This window comes from Anguilla rostrata, chromosome 15 (genome assembly GCF_018555375.3).
Source record: "Anguilla rostrata isolate EN2019 chromosome 15, ASM1855537v3, whole genome shotgun sequence".
In the NCBI taxonomy this organism is placed as follows: Eukaryota; Metazoa; Chordata; class Actinopteri; order Anguilliformes; family Anguillidae; genus Anguilla; species Anguilla rostrata.
The window spans coordinates 25815580-25838495 of NC_057947.1; the positions used below are offsets into that span (position 1 = coordinate 25815580).

At 44.6% G+C, this 22916-nt stretch overlaps 3 protein-coding genes and 1 long non-coding RNA gene across 9 annotated transcripts in view; 1 reads left to right on the plus strand and 3 right to left on the minus strand.

Annotated features, from left to right (window-relative positions):
- Positions 1-147: 147 nt before the first annotated feature.
- On the plus strand, positions 148-13635 carry ift88 (intraflagellar transport 88 homolog). Of its 4 annotated transcripts, none has more exons than XM_064311640.1 (28): positions 150-277; positions 966-1064; positions 1286-1348; positions 1451-1510; positions 1694-1747; positions 2261-2324; positions 2573-2642; positions 2855-2945; positions 3404-3508; positions 3825-3927; positions 4129-4243; positions 4379-4610; positions 4799-4869; positions 4967-5053; positions 5169-5268; positions 5947-6033; positions 6438-6624; positions 6967-7075; positions 7435-7585; positions 7922-8037; positions 8180-8232; positions 8337-8402; positions 8498-8604; positions 9076-9136; positions 9828-9845; positions 10595-10636; positions 11928-12041; positions 12645-13635. In XM_064311640.1, exons 2-28 carry the CDS (start codon positions 978-980, stop codon positions 12764-12766), a joined length of 2535 nt encoding a protein of 844 aa, XP_064167710.1. In that variant the 5' UTR covers positions 150-277; positions 966-977; the 3' UTR covers positions 12767-13635. The 4 variants fall into 4 exon arrangements, with proteins under 4 accessions (XP_064167708.1, XP_064167709.1, XP_064167710.1 ...); XM_064311637.1 differs by lacking the exon at positions 150-277 and adding an exon at positions 386-494; XM_064311638.1 differs by lacking the exon at positions 9828-9845 and having other exon boundaries at positions 148-277.
- Positions 6873-8504, minus strand: LOC135241361 (uncharacterized). The gene is made up of 2 exons (XR_010325977.1): positions 8412-8504; positions 6873-7117 (listed from the first exon to the last, which is right to left on the minus strand). It is a non-coding gene; the product is annotated as an uncharacterized LOC135241361 (long non-coding RNA).
- Positions 13636-14017: 382 nt separating the features above from the next.
- eef1akmt1 (EEF1A lysine methyltransferase 1) lies at positions 14018-17174 on the minus strand. 3 transcript variants are annotated; one of them, XM_064311658.1, is made up of 5 exons: positions 16925-17174; positions 15962-16154; positions 15622-15704; positions 14789-15066; positions 14018-14491 (listed from the first exon to the last, which is right to left on the minus strand). In XM_064311658.1, exons 2-5 carry the CDS (start codon positions 16103-16105, stop codon positions 14361-14363), a joined length of 636 nt encoding a protein of 211 aa, XP_064167728.1. In that variant the 5' UTR covers positions 16106-16154; positions 16925-17174; the 3' UTR covers positions 14018-14360. The 3 variants fall into 3 exon arrangements, with proteins under 3 accessions (XP_064167728.1, XP_064167727.1, XP_064167726.1); XM_064311657.1 differs by lacking the exon at positions 16925-17174 and adding an exon at positions 16460-16640; XM_064311656.1 differs by lacking the exon at positions 16925-17174 and adding an exon at positions 16460-16639 and having other exon boundaries at positions 15962-16117.
- A 766-nt stretch (positions 17175-17940) lies between these two features.
- xpo4 (exportin 4) overlaps positions 17941-22916 on the minus strand; it is a 34322-nt gene continuing 29346 nt past the window's right edge. The window contains exons 17-22 of the mRNA XM_064311634.1: positions 22260-22446; positions 21863-21981; positions 21562-21692; positions 20900-21017; positions 20319-20411; positions 17941-19859 (exon numbers count right to left, since the gene is read on the minus strand). Of these exons, the coding sequence (XP_064167704.1) occupies positions 19662-19859; positions 20319-20411; positions 20900-21017; positions 21562-21692; positions 21863-21981; positions 22260-22446 (846 nt within the window). The 3' untranslated portion in view covers positions 17941-19661. The remainder of the gene's footprint in view (positions 19860-20318; positions 20412-20899; positions 21018-21561; positions 21693-21862; positions 21982-22259; positions 22447-22916) is intronic.

Genomic DNA, 22916 nt, shown 5'->3' on the forward strand with positions numbered 1-22916 from the left:
ATTGTTAACATATCACGGTGGTTATTTCTCAATTCTTCAAAAATGATGCTTAATTTTTTGAGGACAGCACGCAAGTCGGTCTTCAAAGAAGAGTCATCTTGTATCCTAGCAACAGGTCTTCTACCTTCTTAACCAATAAAGTGAAACGGAGCGTCCCACCTTCTCTATTTTAACCAATCAAGCAGCGTATAGTTTAGGGGCTACGCGGAACTCGCAATGCATTGTGGGCCACAGCCTCCATGGATTCCAGGCTGTCAACAAACTAATTTACCAAAACGTAGGTTTTTTGTAGTCTATTTGCTTGTTTTACAACAAGCTACATCTTGTTACTGAATACGTGCTTAATTGTGAACTGTTTTGACAGGACGTACATAGTTGGCTAGGTAGTTTTCTATCTTGAGTTTATCTATCCAAGCGAATTCATGTTTATATGTTTAACTTGCATGTAAGCTATTAGTAGGTAGCAGCTTACTCATTGCCAGCCATTGGAAAATGTATGTGCTAGCGCTCGCTTCATCTAAATTTGTCATCAGAATCATGTTCTCTTATTTGCTGGTTAACGTTAACCATTAATTTTGAATGATTTGCTTGTGGGTGAAAACACACGAGTGTTCCTTTAACGATGAGCGTAATCTTAATTTTCTAGCCAAGAAGTTATCCAACCTAGATGGCCAGTAACGTTACCATTACCATTTTTGAACATTTTTTTGTGTTTTGTTACATTAGGCATATTAATTTACACTATTACTTCAGAACATTTGTATACGTGAATCATGTTTCATTTTTTAAACCAATTTTAACATGTTCGGTAGCTACACGTGCTATATTATTTTAACCATCTCATTCAATTCTAATAGAAACTTATTTTGACATTAAATTAGTGACATCCGAGCATTTAATGAAGCTATCATATTTAATGAAGCTATCTTATGTGAAGTCAGTTTGATATGCTTTTGTCCCGATAGAGTTGCAGCAAGATGATGGAGCATGTACATCTAGCTGCGGAGGAGGAAGATGACCTCTATTCTGGCTACAATGACTACAATCCTGCATTTGACTCCGAGGTATGAAGCTAATGTTTCTGTTATAAGACAACCTCAACTACGACTTATTTTTATTTAGATCAACTTTTTTTACAATCAATTACGTAGTGAATTGCTTATCGACTGTTATTGCATATATTATGGTATTAAATTGTGACCTGAGAGTAAATAGTTTGGCAAGGCCAAAACGTGGTTGAATAAAGATCTTCATTTAGCTGCACTGACGCTCTGGCTTTTTCCAGGAGTTGGACAATGATCCTGCCTTTCAGCAGGCAGTTAGGACAAGTCATGGGAGACGACCCCCGGTAAGTCATATTCTTATATAACTGTCAGTTTGCAGTCAGTAGTTAGTAATTACAGTGGGCTGGACTATGTTTAATATAAAACGTTTTGAAACCCTTCTGCAGATGACTGCCAAATTTCCTGGCACAGCCATTGGAGGACGGGCCTTGGGTACCTCCTTTGGAGTGAGTTACACTGATAGGTGTTGGGCCTGCTGTTTTTTTTTTTTTTTTTTAACTATGCAGGCTTTCATTGATTTATTTTACTGTTTGGAAGAAACAAATAAAATGTTCAGCTGTGTGACACTGTTTGATTTACAGTGGCCCATTGTATCAACTGATTATTTATCATGTTGTTTTATCTTGAAGTCGAGGATGCCTATGGCCTCATCTATGGGTCGGCCTATGACAGGTGCAGTGCAGGTGAGTGGATAAGGTGTATCTTTACACTCTTTGTATGCCCCCTGAGGCAGCCTTCCCACCACACACCTCCAGAGCTGAACATTAAATGAAAGAACCCATCAGTTATACATAAATAACAAAAATGTTCAAGTATCGTCAAGTAAGGTCTCTGACATTTAATAAACTATACTCTTTCCCCTCTGAGGAGTCTTGACTTGGCAAAGTTGGCATTATTATCATATTTAGTAATTTAGCCCCTGTCATTATATGACTTGCACTGAACAATCATGTAATGAAATCATCTTACACCTTAAAAAGGGTATGATCACAAATATGTGGTTAGAATGTTCTTAACTGAACATCCTAATGGTAATGTAACAATCACTGCTGGTAATTGAAAGCAATGGAGTTATAGAACGCTGACTTAGAATTTTGAAGAAAAGAAAAAACATTCCAAAAACCCTACTCTGGAAAGGGTTAAATTTGATGTATACAGCCTGTTGATTTAGCCTGTGATGTGTGTGTGTGAGACAGGATGGAGCCGCTCGGCCAATGACTGCAGTGCGGGCAGCTGGGTACTCCTCAGCCATGGCCAGAGGTGAGTGCCCTAGTAAAGAGTGAGTGAGGTAGAGACTGCTTATACTGCACTAAGGAATATTCACTACAGTACTGAACAACAGTGAAGAGTAGCGGTTAGAGTAGTTAGGAGTAATGGCTAGAGCACTAGGCAGCAGTGAAGTGTACTAGCTGTTTCTACATACAGATTGAAGCATGCATAGTGAGCAATAGAGGTACTGCAGTTTAGTTTAATTTGCAACAAACTCAAATTAAGTTTAACTCTTTCAGGCTCTGCATTTGACCCACTGGGTCAGTCCAAAGGACCTGCACCTCCACTGGAGACAAAAAACGAAGACACGTAGGTCTTTTTATCTTTTCCCCTTTTTCATTGATTATGATTTATTTAACACAGTGCATTTAGCTTCCATTACTGTGCTGACGCTTTAGCACACTGCTGGGAACTCCCATATGCACTCCCGCACTCTGACACTGGCGGAGAGCTGCCATTGTTTTGGAGGAAATGTAAATTGAGAGTTTGTGAAAACGTCTCAGAAAAAGGTGTTATTTCAGGCCTGAGGAGAAGATGAAGATTCTGGAGAGGAAGGTGAATGACCTGATCGAAGAGAGCTGTATGGCTCACGGTCGTGGTGATCTGCAGCTGGTAAGAGTCCCTCCCCCTCCCCTTCTCCTCTCAAATGTGCAGGGCACAAATATTCATGCTGCTTTTTACCAGTAAAGATTCAGGTGATTTTATTCTGCTTCATAGCCTGTGTTTGTCTGTTGCTAGAAAAGTTTCATCTTATAAAATTGAGACTGAGGGCTGTATGGACTTCTTTTTACATCAGTCTCTCACATCTGTCCCCCTCCCACACATTAAATTGTCGTGTTAATTCAACACTGAACATTTTGCTGTGCAGTGTCTTTTACAGATCTCTCTCCATTTTCGTCTCAACTCTGATTTCTCTCCCTTGTCAATCCCTTGAGTGTTTCATTCACATTGATCTCTCCAGCTCTCTTCCATACTGGTCATTCTCCCATCTATAGCCTGGTTGAGTGCGCCTGCTCTGTTCCACCTTTGTGCTGATCCAAAATGGCGCCTACTGTGTCTCTCTTGTGCAGTCGCTGGAAAAAGCCAAAGAAGCAGGGCGGAAGGAGAGGGCTCTGGTGAGGCAGAGGGAGCAGACAGGCACTGCTGACACCATCAACCTGGATCTTACCTACTCTGTGAGTGGCTCTTCTCTCTGTCAATCCTCACCCCTGGGTGGTGTCTGACACACAAACTCACAAGTAGATAAGAGTTCCCTACCAATGGCCAGCTATTAGCAATGGTCTGTCCATGCACATAGATATGAATCACATTGAGAGGAGTTAAACTGTACAGCTTCATATATTACTTTAATGGTTTCTGTGATGTTCGGGGAGCAGTATGTAATAGCGGTTAGGGAAGATTCTGTGTTCAAATGCAGTGCGGCACACACACACACACACACAGTCACATAGTGTGTTAAGAGTGTAGACATGATGTTCTCTTCTCGTCCAGGTTCTGTTTAACTTGGCCAACCAGTACGCCAACAATGACATGTACCCAGAAGCACTGAACACCTATCAGGTTATTGTGAAGAATAAAATGTTCAGCAATGCAGGTAAACAAGGAGTGGAATCAAGCTGAATGTATGCGCCATATAATAGGGTACAGCATGACTACAATGCATCAGAGCCTCTGGGCCTGATGTCCATTAAAATCAGTCCTTATTCTAGCATGAAACGCCTCAATGTTTTCCTGTTTTCTTCTCATGCGTTTTGTTTGGTGGTGTTTCTAATTTTTTCCATTTTGGGGGTTGCAGGACTTTTAAAAGTGAACATGGCAAATATTTACTTCAGACAGAAGAACTACCCAAAAGCCATCAAATTTTACCGTATGGCTTTGGACCAAATCTCAAATGCACACAAAGAACTGCGGTAAGCACCCTTCCACATCTCCCACTGTCCCTGTCTTTGTTTCCCCGTGGATAGTGGACCCCTAGCAGCCTGCAGTGGAGTGCCGGTATGCAGCAGTGGTGTTAGAGCGGTGCTGTCTAACTGTCTGTCCTGCAGGATAAAGATCATGCAGAACATCGCGGTGGTGTTCATACGGATCGGAAAGTACTCCGATGCCATCACCTCCTTGGAGCACATCATGAGCGAGAGCCCCAACATCAAGACCGGCTACAACCTGATCCTGTGCTACTACGCCATCGGGGACCGCGAGAGGATGAAAAAGGCTTTCCAGAAACTCATCTCTGTTCTGCTGGGTGTAGACGAGGAGGACAAGTACACTCCACCCAATGTGAGCATGTAGGACCTTACACTATGCTCCTATACTCCTGCAGACAGGGGTATATTTACAAAACTCACAGCATCAGGGAGCTAACAGCAATTAAGGGCTTAGTGTGTGTATGGGAAGATTAAGGGATTAGTGCATGTATGGGAAGAATTTCAGAATCTTAAAATCAAACTGATTTTGTCCCTTTACAGGATGATCCCCACACCAACCTCGTGATCGAAGCTATAAAGAACGACCAGCTCCACCAGATGGAAAGAGAGAAGTAAGACCCGTTCGAGGTCTTCCTCTGAGTACTGAAAGCAGGGCTTTTAACAGGCCATGTGAGCAGACTCAAACTGTGACCCTTCTGTTCACTGCAGGAAGGCGCTGGCCGAGAAGTTCATCATGACTGCGGCGAAACTCATCGCACCGATCATTGAGGCGTCCTTCGCGGCTGGGTTCGACTGGTGAGTGGAGAGTGTGACTGCGGTGGGCTGTGGCCTAAATGTGTCCTTATAGCGCAAGCTTTCATGTTCATCAGATGTAATGATTACGACTTCAACTGTGACACGTTTCTCACAGGTGCGTGGAGATGGTGAAAGGCTCTCAGTATGTGGAGCTGGCTAACGATCTGGAAATTAACAAAGCCATAACCTACCTGAGACAGAGAGATTTCAATCAGGTATGACTGCGCATGCACAATGCAGAGATGCATTGCGGGCCATCATTTAAACTGCACCCATTTCTGCATTTCACTTCATCCATTTGTCAGCGTGGTAGATCACCACTCTCCCTGTTAATGTATCCTTCATTTTTCTGCACGTTTTCTGTTCTTTCTTTCACTCTGTCCATCTGCACGGCTCATAAGAACGAGGTACGTGTGTGCGTGTGTGTGTGTACTGTATGTGTGTTGGCGCTCACGCTGGCATATTTCCGTGAGAGACTACTAGTGCTTCTTTCACCCAGGCTGAGAAGTGGCTTAGCATTTCCCTGTCTGTTCTTCTGAACTTTAAGTACACCTGAGTAGGAGTGACTCGTGTGGGAGTGAAGACATGAACGGTCTGGTCTGTATAACTGGGTAGATGTTCATTAGATGAGAAACCTAACAACTGCACTACACCACGACAGGCTCCTTATAGTCCTGACACATCTCGTTCACTACCAGTCACCTTTATCACGGCCCTTTCTTTTATTAACAAGTATTCCCACTTCATCGGGGAGCAAAATGATTTCACTGACTGAACACTTCTTGAGTATGTGTTTCACAGAGAGCGGTGCTGATGGGAGGTGTGTGTCGATTGGATGTGTGTGCTGATGGGAGCGTGTGCTGATTGGAGCTGTGTGATGTCCGTCACTGCAGGCAGTGGAGACTCTGAAGATGTTTGAGAAGAAGGACAGCAGAGTGAAAAGTGCTGCTGCCACCAACCTCTCCTTCCTCTACTTTCTGGTCAGTCACTGGTCCTTCATTTTAAGGCTATATTCAAATATTTTTTGCAGATTTGAGGAATTTGAACAATAGAAAAAAGCATCAGGAAAAAAAAAAATGTATGAGGCTTTGAGGAAAATACAAAAACATGGAACGCGAAAAATATTTTGTATTTTACACTACACCACTACCATGAGCTGTTTATAGTACTTGAGTCTAGCACATGTGACCAGGGTGAAATGGACTACTGTACACATTGGGTCACAGCATCTCCCCACGATCTGCTGTACAATGTAAAAACTGATTTTAGCCTGTATTATGTACAACTCCTCTTGCAGTCCATTCCACCAGAGGACTGGCCCAATATCACCAAGTGAAACTCAGTCACCAGTTACTGGCATCCTAACCTGGCCCTCTCCCCTCAGGAGAAGGACCTGGACCAGGCAGATCGCTATGCCGACCTGGCCATGGCTGCGGACCGCTACAACCCAGCAGCCCTGACCAACAAAGGCAACACGGTGTTCGTGCGGCACGACTATGAGAAAGCAGCCGAGTTCTACAAAGAGGCTCTCAGAAATGACTCATCCTGCACAGAGGCGCTGTATAATCTGGGTTAGTCATGTCCAGTGCAGCCTTAGCTTACTCCACACTAGTCATCTCCAGCACAGTCACAGCTAATACTCCACACACATCATCTCCAGTAGTCATAGCTAATACTCCATACACAGCATCTCCAGCACAGTCACACACATCATCCATCATCTCCAGCAGTTATAGTTTATACTCTACACATGTCATCTCTAGCACAGTCATGGTGGTGTTGAGCTGAGTATTTGTAAGCCATAAGAACCTGTGCCAAGTGAATGTAATGTAATTTAATGGCGTTCATTTGTTAATGAATTGAACATGATGTTCTTGATGTCTGTTGCTGATGCGTGTCCACACTGACCTCAGGCCTCACTTATAAGAGACTGGGCCGGCTGGAGGAGTCGCTGGACTGCTTCATTAAGCTGCATGCCATCCTGAGAAACTGTGCCCAGGTCATGTACCAGCTGTCCAGCCTGTATCCTTCCCCTGCAGGAAGTCATGTGCACATCACAGTGACCTGTGTGAGGGTCATACACACAACACAGTGCATTTTAATCAAACGCGTGGGTCATATACACAACATGGTGAATTTTAGTCACGTGTGGGTTATATACACAACACAGTTTATTTTAATGACACACGTGGGTCATAGACACAACACAGTGGATATTAATCACATCATGTGGCATGCATGTGAGGCAGGGGTCTCTGTGTAATGCAGTATGACCACGCTCAGAGCTGTATGATGTCATAGCCGGTGTGTAGGACGTGCCCTGCCCGGAGGTCAGATCCATGTGGGAGGGGTTGCAGTTCTTAACCGGAGGGGGGCCACAGATACGAGACGCTGGAGGACTCTAACCAGGCCATCGAGTGGCTAATGCAGCTGATCAGCGTCACGCCCACAGACCCCCAGGCACTGGCCAAGCTGGGGGAGCTGTATGACCACGAGGGGGACAAGTCTCAGGCCTTCCAGTACTACTATGAGGTCAGTCCCACTCCAGTTACTGTACTGCTGTGTCATTAGCTTTCTTTAACCCTTTGAAGAGTACGTTTTTTTTTTTTTCCAGAATGTTTCTTCAGAATTCTAAGTCAATGTTCTGAACTCCATTGCTTTCAGTAGGGTAACTAGGGATAGTTACAGAAACTAGAGCAACAGGGAAAGCTACTGTTTTTTATTAATTTATTTTTTTAGTTAATGCTGGCAATGTGGAATCTAAATGAAAAAGTCACACAGTGACAAACGTTGTGCAAATGGATGGTTCTGTGCTATTTAGTGTGGGGGATCAGAATGCCCACTAGTGCATGGGTTTGTTTTATCTAGTCTTTTAGATATTTCCCATCAAACATGGACGTGATCGAGTGGTTGGGAGCCTACTACATCGACACGCAGTTCTGCGAAAAAGCCATTCATTATTTTGAAAGAGCTGCCCTTATTCAGTGAGTCTTGTCTTAAATAATAGTTACTTGTATTAATTAAGTCTGTGTGTAGATTTTGTGTGTGTACTGTATGTATGTATGTATGTGTGTGTGTGTGTGTGTGTGTGTGTTTGGTTCTGACAGTGGATGTGTTCATTCTGAGACCCACTCAGGTAAAGTGGCAGTTGATGGTGGCCAGCTGTTACAGGAGGAGTGGTGAGTTACAGAGACCATATCTGACACATTATAGTGTCTACTACTTTACTTGCCCATGTTGTAAGAAACACTTTCTGAATATTTCTCCTGCTTCTCATTTTAAGGAAACTACCAGAAGGCACTGGAGACCTACAAAAGCATCCACCAGAAATTCCCGGAGAGCGTAGAATGTAACGTACCCCGTTCAGGCCCGTGTGCTGTGGGATTGTGGGTAACGTGTGCTCCCGTGTGCGGTGCTGATTCTCAGGGTGGCTGTGTCTCGCAGGCCTGCGCTTTCTGGTGCGACTCTGCTCGGACATGGGCCTGAAGGAGGTCCAGGACTACGCCACCAAGCTGAAGAAGGTGGAGAAGATGAAGGAGAAGAGGGAGCAGGTAGACCAGGACACCCGCAGATGTCCTCTTCTGAGATACCGCCATACGTTTGCTTACCGCCCTGGCTAGTGCTTTCCACAGGGGTCATTTCACATTTAATGCTTTTGACCTATGTTCTTCTTTCCTGGTCCTGGTGGGTCACAGGGTCTGCAGAGCTCTATTTTTGCATTAATATGTGAGGTGAGGTGAGTTGGCTGTGTAATAGACAGCTTTAATTGATTAATTAAGAGCCGAGTAACAACAAAAACCTACAGAGCTGGCGTATCTCCAGAACCAGGAATGAAGATCACTGGGCATGTTTCAGGGGTCAAAGTTGAGGGTCTGCCTGGCAGACCTGTGTTTAGGTAACGGGGCCGCAACTGAGCAAACGTAACTGCACTCGTAACTAAAACAAGTTAGGCACTCATTTGAGATTAGAGCTGTCAATCAGGTCCCCTCTGTCCAATCATCTCTCTTCCTTTCTCTCTGCAGAGGGTGAAGTCTGGACGGGAGAGCAGTGCTCGAAGCCGTAGGGAAGGCAGCGCCAGCAGCGGTGAGTCTCTCACTCTTTCAAATTAAAAGTGCATCAATGGCACAGCATGCGTTTCTTCCTATCGATCTCTCTACATTGATGGGTTGAGTGAATCTTAATAAAATCCAGCCAAAGAGAGGGACATTGCATGCAGCTTCAGAGCTCCCTGCAAGGGTTGAGGTGCCACTTGTCAGGAGAAGATAACTCAGGGAAAGTGGGGACTTTTCTGAAACCTTCAACTCCAAGTCCTAATGTCTCTCCCCTGTTCTTAGGACCTCTCACCCACCTGTGAACTCTTATCCTCCTAGAAGCACTAAAAGTTGCTTTAGCATGAAGAATGTGCACATCACATAATTTAATCCAGTCTGAAAAAGCTGGCATAGAGGGTTGAAATCTAGATTGACTGACATTTTGACAAAAAGACTGGGTTAACCTCAGTATAGCTCAGGTTTTACATGGATATAGCCTGGTTATGTCCAAGTCAGCTAGAAAACGTTCACTTTTCAACCAAAATGTAGTCAGGTTTTCACCTGAACGCCTAGAAGGTGTTCCACCACAAAAATGTTAATTGGGAACTTTATATATACATCCATATTTTCCCTTGTTCTTCCTCGGGGGTTCTTGTTCAGAGTACTCCTCTGCTAATAGAGAATCCTAGTCGGACACAAGTTCTCACTGCTACATTTTCTTTTCTTAACTTGCTTGAACTCAGATGTGGACGGTAAAGCAGGTGAGCAGCAGAAATTCCAGTTGGTCACATTAGCTCAGGGGTGTCAGACTGAATCCCAAGGGGGCTGCAGTGTCTGCGGGTTTTTTGTGGTTTCTTTTCAATCATCTGCTAATTAAGGCCTTGAGAACAAGGCGTGTGGATTCTGAAGCCAATCATGGACTTAAATGAACCACTGGTGCCAAAAACACCTGAAGATGCTGCGGCCCTCCAGGACCGGAGCTTGACAGCTGTGCGTTAGCTAAAGCTTTGTATTCCGTACCTGCGCTGTGTGCTAACCCTGTGTCTAGACCAGTGGTTCTTTGAGATCGACCATCCTGTAGGTTTTCATTTCAACCACAATTTGGTACATCTGGTTCTACTAATTAGCAGCTCAAGAAGATCTCTAGCTTTTTATGCTTGGAGTGAAAGACTACAGGACGGTTGATCTCCCGGAACTGGGTTGGTAGCCACTGGTCTTTGCAGAGCCTGTTGTCACTTCACTTTTTTGTGAGAGCAGTTTCCCACTGACTTGCTTTTACAAGGGTGTCCAATCTTATCTGAAAGGGCCGTTGTGGATGCAGGTTTTTGTTTTACGACACCTGATTCGACTAATTAACATACTCCGGCCCTTTCCGAATAAGACTGGACACCCCTTTACTTTTCACTCTGAAACTGTTCTTCGCTCTCTCTATTCACTCTGAAACTGTTCTTTGCTCTTTCTTTTCACTCTGAAAGTGAGGTTCACTCTTTCCCTCTTTTCTGGTCTCCAGTGGGCTCTTCCCCAAACAGCACTCCACCAATCAAAAGCAACGGTAGGCTTCTGCAGACCGCAGTGTCCCACAGTACGGTTATGCATGACCACTGTGTGTGTGTGTGTGTGTGTGTGTGTGTGTGTGTCAGTGTTTTTAGGTTTGAAGGTAATCTGTGTATATCAGCATGATGTACTAATATAGCTTGGACTCCACAAGAAGTAACATTAACCTTAACACTGTTGAAGGTATAATGTAAATTTACATCATAGATCAGGGTGGAGGAATAGACTTCACATCATTTTTTTAATCACTGGAGATAAAGGAAAAAGTTGCCTTTCATTGCCCTGTCAATGTCATGGATTTCTGTGGTTGTCTGTCATCTGTGATGACTCTTTGAACAAGCATAAGTGAGAGGGCACGAGTGCACCTCTCATAAATAAATCCCATTATTGACTGACTTTTTATTTTTGTCCTGGCCTGCTGATATTGTGGCTTTGGGCCACAGGTGAGTCTATGTAGGGGAAACACGGACTGGTGTGTGTGCGTGTGTGTGTACATTTTGTGTGTGATTACCCATCCCCTAGGTTCTACCCCTCTGGTGTTTTGCTTTTCTTTGTAGTTTCTGAAGCTCTCACAGACTGGTCATTTCTGCCTACCTTCCTCTTTGTGTTGCTCTGTAGTTTTTTTTTTTGTTGCAGTCTCTCTTCCTGACTCTAGACATGGGCAGGGCAGAGGTTAATGTTCATATCAGAAATCTTCAGCTCTCTGTAAGGAAACAGGATTTGGTGCTGTTTAGTGTTTGGGGTTTTAGTCTCGCTTCATCTGTTCCAAGTTGAAAACATTCTGTGGGTGTAAGGGCTTTGTAAGGGTGGAGGGGGTTCAGTTAATGAACTTGCTGGAATTTGAAAGACCCACTATTCCCTTCTCTGTCCTCTGCCTGGGAGGAATGAGTTCTGGAACACCCATCTTCCTGTTTTAATGGGAAGGGGCTCTTTCCATGACTACCTGGCCTCCATGTTTGGCCCTTGAAATCAATTTTTACATCACAGCATATGTACAAATTTGTCATCTGCACAGAGAGCCTTCATAGCAGAAATGCCCATAATTGCATGAACCATATTAATGCTTAATGTTTCCAAATTTTAATTGTGTTATCAGCATATCATCAGATTGTCATTAATGTTGTTAGATCTTTTCTAAGTGCTAGGAGCCTGCCGTTTTCTTGATTGTAAGATGGAGCCTGCTGATGCAGTGGCCTACCCAGCAAAATGTTTTCTTTTGTGGTTCTATTCCTCTTTCTTCTACGACTGTTATGTTTTAAATGTTTTTTTGTGATTGGCTGCCTCCTCAGACAGTGGACACAGCAGCCAAGGCACCAGCGCCAAGGGGGAGCGAATGAGCGCCAGGCTGCGGGCACTGCCAGGGTCTAACGAGCCGTACGAGGCCAGCAGCCAGCGAGACGTGGGTGAGCATCTCTGCTTCCTCCCTGTCCCCTGGTCACACTTTCCATCTGTACAGCAAGGTTACTTAATGCAGGGCTGCCCAGCCCAGTTCCTCGAGATCTACGTCCTGTAAGTTCTCATTTCAACCCTAATTTGGGAGTTTAAATGAAAACTTTTACTAATTAGCAGCTCAACGAGATCTGAATGAGGTGCGCTTTGTTAGGGTTGGAGCGAAAGCATACAGGATGGGAGATCTCCAGGAACAGGGTTGGGCAGCCCTGCTTTAATGCATTCTTTAGTGTACTCCAGGGATACTCAAATCTGGCCAGTAGTACTGCTAGTTCTCATTCCTCACCTCCAATCAGGGAATGATTTAAAGCTGACACACCAGGTAAATGTAATCTCTGGTCAGTCAGTGACATTATTGGACTATGCACAATCAGGCAGAAGAGAAACCCAGCAGTACTACTGACCATGAGGGCCACATGTAAGTATCTCTGGTTGAATGTTAGACTTCATAAGAGCAAGCAGCACCCATTTGGAAAATTTGTATAAAAAAAAAGAAAATAAATTTAGTGAGCAGAGTAATAACCTCTTGAATGGTAAATGTTTGTGTTTGTGCTCAGATGCTTCCTATGTGGATCCACTGGGCCCTCAGCTCGAGAGGCCAAAGACGGCAGCAAAGAAACGCACTGAGGAGGACGAGTTTGCAGACGAAGAGCTCGGAGATGACCTGCTGCCGGAATAGTGTGTCCTCGTATGTCACTTCTACCCTCCCTTAGGTTACAAACAGGAAACGGGAACAGGAAACTCCCAGAGGTCTCTTTTCCATGCAGTTTTTTCTATGATCACCCATGATCAACATAAGTTCAAGGAACTGAGCTCTCCTAGCTTACGTTGCATTTCTGTTTAAAGGCATATGATGTATTTATATAACCGTTACCTTATCAATAAAATAATTTGAGCATTTCAAACCCTGAATGAAAATGGAAGAAAACTCAGCCTGGCTAGAGGTTTTAATCCCGATGCACCTTTATTTCAACTCTATGCGGCTCATCAAGATGCAGCAATGGATTTGGTCAGGAGCAGGGCAGCAAAGAGCAGTGTGATTTAACACTAAAAACATCACTACATATAATGAATAGATACCAAATGCAGTGTAGCAAAAAAGTGCAAATCTAAATTTTGAATACAGTGAGATGCGTTTAAGTCTGGGTTCATGTTCTGCTCTCCCAGTCAATTCTCCTGTGCAGACCAGCATTTTTGAGCAATCCATCTGATCGAAACAAAGTTTTGGTCAACTTTTGGTACGAACGTAGCTCTATGGCTTTATCTTGAGCTAGAAGCTAGCCATGGCAACAGTACTGCGGTAACTTGTGCTTGGCTAGCACTGCTCAGTGACCCTGTTAGTGATTTATGTCAGTGACATACCTCCACACTCTCCAGTCAGTACATTTGTAACATTATTTTATTATTTTAGCACGCAAGACTTTGTGTATTTGTTTATTTCTCTTACTATTATTGTTTTTATGAAATGGACCAGAATGAAACGTGAGCACAAACATGTTGCTCACAATTTCAGCAAGTGTAAAATAAAGTGATTTTTTTTACCATGTACATCCCAATAGCAACTCATTTCTACCTGATGTTTTGTACTGGGAGTCTATATACTGTTAGAAATATTGGTGGAAATGTGCCATACATTCAAAACCTATAAACGCAACCCCAAATGTTACTCCACTGTTACCCACCTATGTCCTCATAGGGCAACATCAGTGACCAGAGTGGGCAGCCTGACACGACACATTCCTGGGGTGACACATTACACGACTCTCCATTTTAAAACTTGTGTTGTGCGTTACCTTGGCTGTCCACATATCTCCACTGTCCAGTCAATACACACCTCTCCTTCCTGGAGTTTAAACAGTGATGATTGTTGGAACTTGTGTAGCATATTTAAGGCTTTATCTATAACCCGTACAAAGAAACAATTCACATGTGCAAAGAATCGGCAAAATTTTATCGGCAAGGAAGGGGGGGGGGATATAAAATTAGCAATCAATCTTTGTACACCTGATGTTAACGATAGGGAATTCACCAACCTCTTGATTTCTGCTGCCATCTACTGAAGAAAGACCACCACTCCCTCTAAAACTTGGGCAACAGTTCCAGTTGCAATTTTACCCTAACATGTTCATTATAGGGACTGTATTTAGAGAGGAGCTGAGCATGTGCCCAGTGTCTAGCTTTATAGTTATTCATGGTTTTACATGCACAGATGGCCTGTTGCATGAGACATCATATTGGGGATGGAGCCACCCACCGCTGTTAGTGGACAGACATCACGAGTCGAGACCAGACTGGTAGTTGACATAACAGCGGAACTCATTGGCCAGGTTGTGGGTGTGTTTGGGGAGAAAGGTGCACATTTTCAGACCCAGCAGCTTCTCTGCGTCTTCCTGCATGATTGCACCTGTGGGAGAAAATAAGGGCAGTGGTTACACGGGGATAGCATTATTAGAGTAATGTTCAGTCCTAAAATGTGCACATTATACTGTTCAATAAAAAGCGGAACATAAATATTACAGTAGCACTCAATGTGAGTAAATGGTCTTATTTATACCATCCGTTTACAGAAGTCAGATATTGCACTCAAAGATTGATTGATACTCGAAGTAAACTGACGATCACATATTGGGTCCCACGCTGGCGAATTTGTCGTATTCATGCTATCGGACCATGACAGTCTGACCCCAATCAGACAACTCACCCGTGCAGAGAAGCACCTTCCCCTTTGTCAGGAACTTGACGGTCAGGGCCACTTTGCTGAGGCACTCCTGTGACAGGTACGGGGGGTCCGCGATGACGATGTCGAAGCTTTGGGGAGCCACGTTCTCCGGGAGACACAGCGGGTTGCTGTAGTCGTAGAAGACGAACTCGTCCCCGTAGATGGAGAAGCGCCGGTCAAACTCCAGCAGCGCGGCCGGCGCGTTTGCGTCCAGCTGTTTCAGCTTCTGATACACGCTAGGAGCGCTCAGACACGCTATCCTGTCATAGGACATGTTTGCACACCGTCAGGGGCTGCAGCGCAACCCGGGGACAGAGAATGAACGATGAGCTTCTTAACAGAAGCTCATGGCTCACTGCTGTCCAGTCAATGAAGGCACACCGTACATTTCACTCATTACACCTGCTCTAAATTTCTGCTGCTCTTGCTTACATCCAAATGTAAACCAACTAGTGGGTCCAGCATGTTTGGGATACTGCCATACCACACTATAAAAGTATCCTTTTCACTGGTACACGGTCGAGCCTATACCAGCACTATGTTAACCCTGTACACCAACTCCCTGTTCTAAGAGGATGTAGCCTCCGGGAAGCCATGGGGCTCAGTAATTCTCCTGGTCTCAGAACCCTGACCCAATTTTCTCCAAGGACTGGAATTCGGAGACCACAAGTTACTGATACACAGACATGTCTGTGCCCAGTTGTATAATTACAGCACAAACTCTCTCCCTGACAGAAACCCTACCCATTCATTTCAGTAAAGGCCAGCAGGTTTAACCTCAGAGATTAAAGTTCTTGCAGAACTGCGAGACTCACCGGCCACCTTCTCCGGCTGCCTGTAGCACCTCCTCAGCTAGCCGGCTTGCCGTTTCATCACTGTACCAGAACTGGCTCATGCGCTGACAGGTAGAAAAACACACATCTATAAAATATGTAAATTAAAGGAACATGACCGAGTTTTTTGTAATTACAGTACTGCACGCATGCGTATTTCCCCCAGCTTCTTTGCCCCATAACAACGGTGCTTTTCGCTAGGTGACTTTTTTTCTTATTAGTTTAATTGCATTACTTGGTCACTAGCCTTCCTTACGAAAGCGCGCTACATACCCTTAATTCAAAGGTTCCCTACGTTTTCCGTCTCGAGTGAATATCTTACCCAATCCTCCTCTACAGCACCAACAGAAAACTTTTCTTCAGGCGTAACATGTTTGGCCAGACCGTTAGTCTCCGCGTAGAACTCCTGTAGCGCCGCCAGTGTTGAGGCCGACAGCTGGGGTACATCATCGTCGCTGTCACTCATCGTACGAGCCCCCTGAAGGCAAGTAACAGGACTTGCACACCGTCAGGCTCTGCAGCGCAACCCGGGGACAGAGAATGAACGGTTTCCCAGAGTGCTAGATACGGTGCGGCCCAGGCGTCAATTAGAATTAAACTATTCGACTTCTATTCTTTAAATGTTTTACTACACGCCTAGCTAATTGGCATTGCTTAGCGAGAACAGTACATTTCTTTAGAAAGCAAGAACAGAATGAAGAATAAATCGCTGGTTTAAAGCAATCAAGTCCCAACAGATTTTCAAAATGAAAATAGCTAACGTTAGTTCGGTAGCTACTAGCAACAAACAAAATATAAACCTTAATGATTTAACTCTTACCTGAACGCACTTGATACCCGTATATGTTTTTTCGAAACAATGAAAATGGGGTGCAGTGAACAGGATGTCAATGTAGATAAACAATTTTACCCCTTTCGCTACTCCTAGAAAATAAATATACAACCATGTGTTCCTGACCGATTAATTTTGTAGAGTTGCTACGGGTCTCAGCTAACGGATGCCGAGGTGGGACATAAATGTTGAAAGCGATATAAAAAAGCGAATGCACAGTGTCGCGGCTCCATAACATTGTTTTATTTCGCCATTTTCACCAAATAATGGAGACAGTGGAATATAACAGCACCACTTAAAAATGAACATAAAACGCGCTGCTAAATTCGTACAAATCACGTGGGGGACAAACACAGCAAATTACATCTTTACAAAAGATATGTCCATTTATTCTAAAATATCTTTTCAAACATTTCCCCCCCAGAAAAGTTAGTAAAGTTTGCCATTTCACACCATATTTGGAGAGTCCAGAGCAGTGGAAACCAACACTGTTCCTGGAGATCTACCATCCTGTAGATTTTCATTTAAACACTAATCTGGCACACCTGTCTAATTAGCAGCTCAATGATCTCTAGCTGTTGAATGAAGTGTGCTTTGTAGGGTTTGGAGTAGATTATACATGGTCAGTTAATCTGTGCAGCACTGATCCAGCCAAACAAGCTCATACATTTTGTTTCTCTTAACTGAAGCCAAATGCAACTAGTAGGCTGCTAATTCTGAACTCAGGGTAATAGGTTTCTTGTGGAGCAATAACTATGTCCCTATTAAAAACAAGCCCACTCATAGCAGATACCAGACCCCAGGACTTACCTTTCTGCACTTCGTAGATTCACAGATAATACAAGCCCTTCTTAAGGATGTTAAGTAAGTTTTCTTTAAAAAAAACAAAAAGCTTCAGGAAATACGTCATTTATTCAGGAAATACGTTAAATGATTTAAAAATAAGAATTTATCAGACTGCCTTGTTTATTCTTAGCCTTTCATCCTTTGCTAATATCTACACATGATCATTTGTAATCAGTTTAATTAAAAAACAAATGTGAATATTTGCATTTGAACTCCTGAATTTCCTTTATTTGTACCTTTAGATCAGACCCAGGCTTCCACACGGTATGGTTTAAAATCTTCTAACGCAGGCCCATAGCTTGTGTGCATTCAGCTATAGAAACAGACCGGCTACATGGCTGGAAAGATTCATTTGATTTGCATGTGGCCATCCTATCCAATGTGATGTCGGTTTGAACGTGCACTCGTCCCTTGTTTTAAGGACTATGGCCAGTGTAGAACACGGCTTCCTCAGTTCAGCTTCACAATTAAAGTGCATGTCCAGTTTAATGATCTCATTTAAACAGCCAATAACTGATATTCTGACAGAAAACAACCGATTATTGTGGCAGCTTTGACGGTTATTAGTAGTGATCTGCCTGATAATTTTCCTAACAGGAAACAAAGGAATAACAGTGTCTGCATTCAATTTTCTTGTTTTTTTTTTTTATTTGAGGTTTTGCTTGAAGTTCACTTCAGACAAAGAAAATCTGGGTGGTTATATGGGTTCAATGTTTGATTTCCAGATACATTCAGAGCTGGTTTAAAGCACTTTAGTTTGAAGTGTGGTCCCCACAAAGTTCTCAACTATTTCCTTTCAAATAAAAATTTAAATAAAATGGTAAAATTCTCTTGGAAAAGAAGGTCTCGTAGAAGGAAATTACATTTCTCCACATGGTTGCTCTTTGCTACAATTAACTAAAATAATTACTTTTATCATTAAAAGGAAAAAAAACCCCAAAAAACAAACGGAACAGGATTGCTGTATCACCCTGATTGTTAGGTGTACTCAACTGACAACGGCACATAGTGGCAAAGACCTAACAGAAAAACAGCACTCAAAAAGTTTATATAATAAGTTTATATACACGTATACATTTCATTTAGGCATTCCGAACTCTATGAACAGGAGTAGCAGTAGTGGGGTTCTTCTACAGGCGCACTGGCTAAAATCTGTGGTGTGGCTTCCACACACCATGAAGGAGACCATTCTCCCTTTATCACTTGTTTTTGGTTGGTTATTGCTCAAGCAATATGGATTACTTCACATCCACTCTGTATTTTGGAGGTGTAGTTGATTTTAAAAAAAAGGGTGTAAGCTACGCTTCAGGTATCCGTGCATTCGGCTTCCCGCTCCCCAGCGTGGGACCGCTTGTGCCGTCGTCCCCCCCCCGCCCCCCCTCCAGAGCTCAAGTTCACTGGGCCTGTAAAACCCAAAGCTTTGTGAGGCTGACCCCGCCCACCTCGTCAGGAAAGGGATAAGAGAGGCCACAGAGGAGCGGAGGGCCTCGGGAGAAAAACCGTCTGCGAGATTTGTGGAAAACAAATCGAAAATGAAAAATCATAACATGCCCTTTTCCTTCAGGCAAAGTCACAACAATAAAAAAATTCTGCTTATCTGACCCCTATCTTATAAAAATTTTCTACCCTGCCCACCCTCCCCAATTCTCTTTTGAAAATATATGTACACCCTTTAATGAACACAGAGTGATTTGGTTTTTTTTTGTTGTTTTGTTTTGTTTTGTTTTGCGTTTCCCCCCCCTCTGCTGATTCAGGGGCCCGGAGGTGGCAGAGAATAAGGCTTGTCGTCATGGCAATCTGTATCCTCCCCGTGTCCATGGTAACCGCTTGGTGATACAGGCCTTGGAGCACACGCTCGCCTTCCGTGTTACTGAGACACAACACAAACAAGAAAACAAAGGCACTCTGGGAAGAGTGGGGGGTGGGGGGTGGCTGACCACCGGTCAGACACGTCCACACGAGATTCACTCTGTATTTATCCCAAACCATCTGCTTACAAACTAAGCACAGATGAGAGCAGACAGAGATGAACGCTGTGAACCGTACTGGGCCTTGGCCCTGCCGGGAGCCCCCCCTCTGGCTTCACGCGTGTGCTGGGGGGACCTCGTGTGACTCCGCGTGAGGGGGGGGGGGGGTCGGGCTGAGAGGGGCTGAGAGGGGCGGAGATGCCCGCCAGCACATGAAACGTCTTGTTTATCGTCCCTCTCTCTCTCTCTCTCTTCAGTGTTCTGTCATTGTCCAACAGTGCAATAATTCAACAGTTTTTTTCTCTCTCTTTCGTTTCTTGTCCGCACGGTTTGGCAAGCTGGTGGGGGCTGTGGCGACGTTTTGGCGGCTGCGGCGGTTACTTCACGCACAGCAGGCCGCCCACGTTGGCCACAAACTCCTCCAGGCTCTTCAGGAAGGCCACCTTCTGCTTGCGGTCCATGCTGGGAGGGGTGCTGCTGGCCGTCAGCTTGTTGAAGGCGTCGGCCAGCCGCTGGTAGATCACCGCGTCCCGCTGGCTGGACAGCAACGTCTCCACCAGCTCAGAATACTCCACCTGTCCAGGAGCAAGTAATATTCAGTTCAATCCAATTCCTTCAATCAAATTCCCCTCAATTCAATTCTATTCAATCCAATTATATTCAATTATAATCAATTCAATTCTATTCAATTCAATCAATTTCTATTCTATTCAGTTTTATTTGTATAGCGCTTTTTGCAGACACTGTAATAAAGACACATTAAGCAGCCCATATGTCAGGCCTTCCGTGGGCTATCAAGGTCAGTTTTGTTCTGGAACTGCATCACAGGCTGCATTTGATGAGAGGGAGGTGGGTGTGGAGATGGAGGAGGCTGGTGGTTCAGCGCAGCAGAGGTGAAAAAACTACAAAGATTTATCTGCTGATGACAATGTGTGCAAACACAGGAAAGGGCTGAGGCCCATCTATGAGACATCCGAGTGACACGCGGAAAACCTCCCACGTGCTTCTCTAGGAACTCCTGTATGGACTCTCACCTGATGCAGGCACACTAGTGTATAGAGAGCTTCGCCTGCGACTACAGTCATTTCTGTATTGTGTTTCTGCAGCACCAGCATATCAAACACCAGCTGTGGAGAGGAGAGAGAAAGAGAGAGAGAGGAGAGAGAGACAGAGAAGAGAGAGAGAGATGTACATAATGAGCAACCTATTAACTGAAATGCAAACATTCATCCATACACTCTGCATAAGGGCAAAACCCTGGCCTCAATGGGCAGTTTTCATAACCATTAAAATGCTGTATCCCAAATATCGTCACTGACATTAAAGTGCAATTCTTAGTCTAACCAGCCAGCTAGCAGCTATCATTAGCTAGCAGCTAGCCAGTTTTCAATTGAATCTCATTTGTTAAGATATTAAACAGATAGTACATCCAAAAAGTAAGTTTGGCAAGTATCAGTTTGGCAATATCGTAGTCTCCGTCTGGAGACTTCAGAACAATGCTAACAGAGCGGTTAACTTAAACACCTCCAGCACAGGCTTCCACAATCAGCTGCTGAGCACAGTAAAGTTTTATGACTTGTGTGAGAGTGATGTCACAGAAAGGGGCGTGGCTCACCTTCAGGAAGTGACGGGTGGCGAGGAACAGAGGGGTGTCCTTCTCCTGGGTCTTGGCGCACTGCTCAGCAAGAGGCGTTAGGGCCTCCAGACACAACTGACTGACTTCTGAGCTCATACTGCGCAACAGGGCTAAGGAAGTACACTGAAACACTAACACTGCACACTAAAGTAATTACACACTTTACACTCTGACACAGCTACACTAACACCATACACCGACATAACACACACAGCCACACAGACTTCAACACTACACACTCAGACACTGTAACAATCACACACTGTCCTAGCAGTACACACAGGAATAATTACACAGGTTATCAGTGTGTACTGCTCCAGCAGTACAGAACATATAGCAGAGCTAGGAGTGGGGAAGGGCTGCTCCTGCAGTACAGAACACATTGCAGTGCTGGGAGTGGGGAAGGGCTGCTCCAGCAGTACAGAACACATGCAGTGCTAGAGTGGGAACTGCTCAGCAGTACGACACATTGCAGTGCTAGGAGTGGGGAAGGACTGCTCCAGCAGTACAGAACACATTGCAGTGCTGGGAGTGGGGAAGGACTGCTCCAGCAGTACAGAACACAGCGCAGTGCTGGGAGTGGGGAAGGACTGCTCCAGCAGTACAGAACACAGCGCAGTGCTGGGAGTAGGGAAGGATACGAGGTCATGCCGAGCTCCAGGGAGAACATCAGGCTCTTAAACAGCTCCTCGGGCAGCTGGGGGATTTTCTCTGGGAAAATCTCACAGATGAAGGTGATGAGCTTATAGTACTGGTTACACAGGGAGGGGAACTGGCACAGAGAGAGAGAGAGAGAGAGAGGATGTTAACACCATCAGCGTTATACATACAGTATGTCTTTTCAGCTGCAATACGGACTGCCATACTGGCTGTGCTTGTGTTGGTGCTGCAAAATGGCAGCATTTAAAAAAAATTAAAATTTGGGTAGAGTTGCTTGCTCACCTTCAGCAGGTCTTGTGACATGAGCGGCAGCACGATGTTGACCCCGTACAGAACCACGTCTGCCGCCGACACCGTCCGGCCTGCTGCCTGGCCCTGCTCCTGGCCCCGAAACACGTCGTCTGACAGGACACACGCGCACAGTTAGCTTTTACTAATCCCTAAACCATACAGTTACTCTACTAATCCTGGGACACACACACTGAGTTTATAATATTTCCCAAATATCTGAATAGACAGACAGTATTAAGTTAATCTTGGAACATGCACACACATGCACACACATGCACACACTCACACGCACGCACACACTCACATACGCTCAAGTTCTCACTCAAGCACGCACTCACACATGCACGCACACACACATGCACACACACATGCGCACACACACACTCACCGCTGCCCGTGTCGCTGAAGTCGATGAACTCCTTGGACAGCAGGTTGGTGAGCAGCTCCATGATGAGCAGCAGGTCCTGGTACTGGTCCTCCTCGGCCGTCACGTCCATGCGCTTGCGGCCCAGGTTGTTCTTGGAGTACACCTGCAGCAGCGTCAGGCACGCCTCGTACAGCTTCATAGACTTGGACTGCCACGCAGAGAGGGGATATGAGAGAGACACATCCATTACCCTCAGCAGTGCCACTGCTCTGCTAAACCCAGTCCTCAAAGCAAGGTCCCGTTTCGATAAATCCGATGCTTGCATTAGCCTTATTTAGCTATAGCTTACAAGCTTGCGACATTAATACAAGGCAAAGCTGTTATTCCAGGCATCGTAGCGAGTTTAAATGTGACCAAACGGACCACACATGCAGTATTTTTAGCCTGTTTACAACCCACAGATTTGAAAGACCTTCGCATTTCCTTTCAAGGCCCTTTGTGATGGTTCATGAGTGGGCACTGAGCCCTTTTGTGCCCCATGATGAAAAGATTAAAATCCTCCTATTAAGTTACAGGAATTCTGCAAGAACTTTACGGGGTTTTACAAGACCGGCGAGTGCGGTAAACTTGCCGCACTTGCAGGAAGTGGTTTGATTTATAATGCATCGCAGGGATATA